Source organism: Penaeus japonicus, unplaced genomic scaffold (genome assembly GCF_977035675.1).
Source record: "Penaeus japonicus unplaced genomic scaffold, GWHDUDI00000001_assembly GWHDUDI00000037, whole genome shotgun sequence".
NCBI classification, from domain to species: domain Eukaryota; kingdom Metazoa; phylum Arthropoda; class Malacostraca; order Decapoda; family Penaeidae; genus Penaeus; species Penaeus japonicus.
The window spans coordinates 4,886,176-4,891,175 of record NW_028234439.1 but is presented as its reverse complement, the minus strand read 5'-3'; the positions used below and the strand labels follow the sequence as shown (position 1 = coordinate 4,891,175).

Sequence of the window (5,000 nt, the reverse complement as noted above, 5' to 3'; positions counted from 1 at the left end):
ATACACACATACACATACCTTCACAGTAACATCACGCAATACAATACTCATCAACAAAAGATATGAAACAACAAAAGCCAAAGAAACATCCCATTTAACCCTCCCCCCCTAAAAAAAAAAAACTTACTGACAACCTCCCTCCCAAAAAATCTAACATACTGACAAAAGGTAATCATTCCCCGATCACAAACCTTTTTCTTCGCAAAAATTCTGAGGATCACAGATAAAACGGCGCCGCTTCTAGCCGCCCACACAGCCACCGCAGCGACATAAAACATAACGCCTAATACGGAGTACATAACGGTTGTCGTTCGCCCGCCCGTTGTCGCCGCCTCGATGCTGCCACCTGTCGGCCGAAAGGGAAGTTAATGGGTTTTATTTGAGCGGAGGGAGGGAGGGAGAGAAGGAGAGAGGGAGAGAGGGAGAGAGGGAGAGAGGGAGAGAGGGAGAGAGAGAGAGAGAGAGAGAGAGAGAGAGAGAGAGAGAGAGAGAGAGAGAGAGAGAGAGAGAGAGAGAGAGAGAGAGAGAGAGAGAGAGAGAGAGAGAGAGAGAGAGAGAGAGAGGAGAGAGAGAGAGAGGAGAGAGAGAGAGAGAGAGAGAGAGAGAGAGAGAGAGAGAGAGAGAGAGAGAGAGAGAGAGAGAGAGAGAGAGAGAAGGAGGTATACAAAAAATATTAATAAAATTAAATAATAAAATTATCCTACATGTCCATCAAATATTATAAAACAGAGAAAACAAGACAAAACAAAATATACATGCATGTCTACATATAAATGTACATATTCCTATCTACATTTTTATATCTTTGTGGATCTCTTTATTCATATATCTATATATATTCTTATATCTATATCCATCTATCCATGTGTCTATCTATCTATCTATTAAAATATCTATCTATCTATCCATCTATCAATATATCTATCAATCAATCTATCTATCTACCTACCTACTGATCTATCTATCAATCTATCAGTCAGTCTTTTAATCTATCTATATATCAATCTATCAATTAATATATCTATTAATCTTTTAATCTATGAATTTACCTATCGTAGAAACGAGGCAGAAGACGTGAAAGAGCGCCGTCCAGAAGGTCCAAGGCAAAGGGGCGGGAGGCAACTCGCTCGACCAGAAATCTCTTCGCTCTTGCTCGTCTATCTGTGTGGCGATGAGAGAGAGAGAGCGGGTATATAAATATTTTTGTTGAAGAGAGAGCGGGTATGAAAATATTTTTGTTGAAGAGAGAGCGGGTATATAAATATTATTGTTGAAGAGAGAGCGGGTATATAAATATTTTTGTTGAAGAGAGAGCGGGTATATAAATATTTTTTTTAAGAGAGAGCGGGTATATAAATGTTATTGTTGAAGAGAGAACGGATATATAAATATTTTTTGTTTAAGAGAGAGCGGGTATATAAATATTTTTGTTGAAGAGAGAGCGGGTATATGAATAAATAAATAAATATATATATATGTATATATACGTATATATATACATACATATATATATATATATATATATATATATATATATATATATATATATATAGCTATTTATCTGATTTATATGAATGAATGTGTGTGCGTATAGGTTTATTTATCTTTAATTTTCTATGAAAATATAAAATGTGTTATGAAAGGGAGTACAGAAAGTTGAGATCAAAATTTCCAAACCGCTTTGGTTCACGTATTGCGAAAGACAGTCCAGTAAATACACAGGTAGTCAAGACAGGTAAATAAAATGCTTATTTGAGAGCGCCATTCCCACCAATCGTATATCTTTTTTTATGGCTTCTACTATAGTACACATGATAGTATTGATGGATGTACAGGGAGTCGTGACAGCTTGTTAAAATATGATTAGAACTGAAAGTCAAAAGGATATGTTTCAAATGATATATGAGTGATTATTTATCTTATAATATCTTCTAGGTAGCAGCACGAACAGTCTTTCATATATCACATGTAAAATGAACTAGTGCTGGAGTGCAGGTATTACTAATGACATATAGAGTAATTAACCTATCCCCCCCCCCCACACACAGACACACAACCCACGCCCACCTCAAGTCTGTTCGAAGTCACAAAGCAACCCACGCAGACAACCCCCCCCCCACACACCCATACCCCCCCCCCCCACACACACACATACACACACACACCCTACACACACACAACCCCCACCCCCCACCCCACACACACACACAACCCACGCTCATACCAAACCCACCCGAACCCACAGATAACAACCCTTCCCCTCTCCTCCTCCCCCCCACACACACCACCCACGCCCACCTTAAGCCCGTGGGCGTTGCGGGTAATGATGGCGTGATAGCGAGCCGTAAGATTAAACAGGTGCCTTCGCCACTCCGCCAAGACGATGCGGCTGAGGAGACCGAGTTCGTCGTCCGTGGGAAGCTGCACTCCGCGACTCAGCTGGAAAGGGAGTGCGAGTTAGAGATGTGGGAGTGAGTGGTAGGATGTGGGAGTTAGTGTTAGGATGTGGGAGTTAGAGATGTGGGAGTGAGTGGTAGGATGTGGGAGTGATTATTAGGATGTGGGAGTTAGAGATGTGGGAGTGAGTATTAGGATGTGGGAGTTAGAGATGTGGGAGTGAGTATTAGGATGTGGGAGTTAGAGATGTGGGAGTGAGTATTAGGATGTGGGAGTTAGAGATGTGGGAGTGAGTATTAGGATGTGGGAGTTAGAGATGTGGGAGTGAGTATTAGGATGTGGGAGTTAGAGATGTGGGAGTGAGTATTAGGATGTGGGAGCTGCACTCCGCGACTCAGCTGGAAAGGGAGTGGGAGTTAGAGATGTGGGAGTGAGTGGTAGGACGTGGGAGTGAGTGTTAGGATGTGGGAGTGAGTGTTAGGATGTGGGAAGATGCACTCCGCGACTCAACTGGAAAAGGAGCGGGAGTTAGAGATGTGGGAGTTAGTGTCGAGATGTGTGAGCTGCACTCCACGACTCAGCTGGAAAAGGAGTGCGAGTTAGAGATGTGGGAGTGAGTGGTAGGATGTGGGAGTTAGTGTTAGGATGTGGGAGTGAGTGTTAAGATGTGGGGGTTAGTTAGGATGTGGGAGTGAATGTTAGGATGTGGGAGTTCGTGTTAGGATGTGGGAGTGAGTGTTATGATGTGGGAGTTAGTGTTATGATGTGGGAGTGAGTGTTAGAGATGTGGGAGTGAGTGTTATGATGTGGGAGTGAGTGTTATGATGTGGGAGTTAGTGTTATGATGTGGGAGTGAGTGTTAGAGATGTGGGAGTTCGTGTTAGGATGTGGGAGTTAGTGTTAGGATGTGGGAGTTCGTGTTAGGATGTGGGAGCTGCACTCCGCGACTCAGCTGGAAAGGGAATGCGAGTTAGAGATGCGGGAGTGAGTGGTAGGATGTGGGAGTTAGAGATGTGGGAGTGAGTGGTAGGATGTGAGAGTTAGTATTAGGATGTGGGAGTTAGTGTTAAGGTGTGGGAGTTAGTGTTAGGATGTGCGAGTTAGAGTTAGGATGTGGGAGTTAGTGTTAGGATGTGGGAGTTAGTGTTAGGATGTGGGAGTTAGTGTTAGGATGTGGGAGTTAGTGTTAGGATGTGGGAGTTAGTGTAAGGATGTGGGAGTTAGTGTCAAGAGATGGGCGTAAGTGTTAGGATATAGGAGTTAGTGTTAAGATGTGGGAGTAAGAGCCGAGATGTGGGAATTAGTTATCAAGAAATTAACATGTAGTAAAGTTTGATTTTCAGTAAATAATGTTAAAATGACCGTTGTCCATATCTTGAAGCCCACGGAAGATTAATGTTAAATTTTCCTTCGCACAGTGTTTGGAAGATGGTGAGATGTTAGCCTTTGGTATAATTTTAATTTAGTGAAAATAATGTTGAAATCGCCCTCGGACAGTTTGAAAGCTGGTGAAAGCTTATTCGGTGGTTAAATATAAAGCTAATGTAGAAAACGATATTAAAATTAATAAAGTTATTGGAACTAATAGAGGTATTTAATAGTAATAACAGATGGGCAGTAGTTAACTAGAGGTTGATGTTGAAAATGATGTTAAAATGACCGTCGTATATAATTCTAGGAAGATAATGAGACTGAAATTGAAATATTCGTTGGTGTGGAATCATAGCTAATTAACAGTGAGACGAAATGGTAATTAGCATTAATTAGATTAGATAATCGATAACTAGAAGGTAATGGAGAGGTTAGAAATTGATTAAGAAATTAATGTTAAAATAGAGAATTTAGCAATTAGTAAATTATTTTAATGGTATTTTAATGATATCAATTGTCAATCATAACTCGAAAATTGATGATAAGTATCCTTGCATATAATTTGGAAGGTATGTTACATGCTGTCTTTTAGCAACAAATTGAACTGTTGCAGTAATTGCTATTGCACATTATATCGAGGATGGTGAGAGGTTCGGAGGTGCTTAATTGTTGCAAATTGCTAGTGAATTGATCTTAATCGCTGTCAGGAAAACAGACATAACAAGCGATATTAAGGCATAAAAGATAATACGAATTAATGATGATGAGAAAGTAAAGAAACCTACAAAGGAAGAGAGAAGAGAGAAGTAGGTGATATAAAGAAACAAAAGAAAAACCTAGTAACAAATTATAACAATAATAATAGAGAAAAAACGAGGAAAAAGAGTTACAAAAAATTAAGAAAGAAAGAAAGAAGAAGAAGAAGAAAAAAGAAAAAAACATACAGAGAAAAGAGAATACGAAATATCAACAACACGACAAATGAAGTAAATAGAAATATAAAAATAAATTATAGAAACCTAGATAGAAAATAACAGTGTGAAATGATAATGTTGATTAAAGAGAAATAATATAGATATAATGAAAACCAGAAACAGATAACCGATAGACACACAATACGAAAGAATGGATTCATAATTGCAAAATAGTTGCAATATGAAGCCAGACAAGAAAGAGAGAAAGAAAGAGAGAAAAAAAACTCGATAATATTCTTCAATAAAGAAAACGATAAA

At 39.2% G+C, this 5,000-nt stretch overlaps 1 protein-coding gene across 2 annotated transcripts in view; it reads right to left on the bottom strand.

Moving 5' to 3' along the window:
* The window catches only part of LOC122266882 (uncharacterized), a 30,109-nt gene that overhangs the window by 3,265 nt on the left and 21,844 nt on the right, over positions 1–5,000 (bottom strand). For both annotated transcript variants that reach the window (XM_086532303.1, XM_086532302.1), the window contains exons 3-5: positions 2,299–2,439; positions 1,050–1,161; positions 192–346 (exon numbers count right to left, since the gene is read on the bottom strand). In XM_086532303.1, coding sequence (XP_086388429.1) covers positions 192–346; positions 1,050–1,161; positions 2,299–2,439 — 408 coding nt within the window. The remainder of the gene's footprint in view (positions 1–191; positions 347–1,049; positions 1,162–2,298; positions 2,440–5,000) is intronic.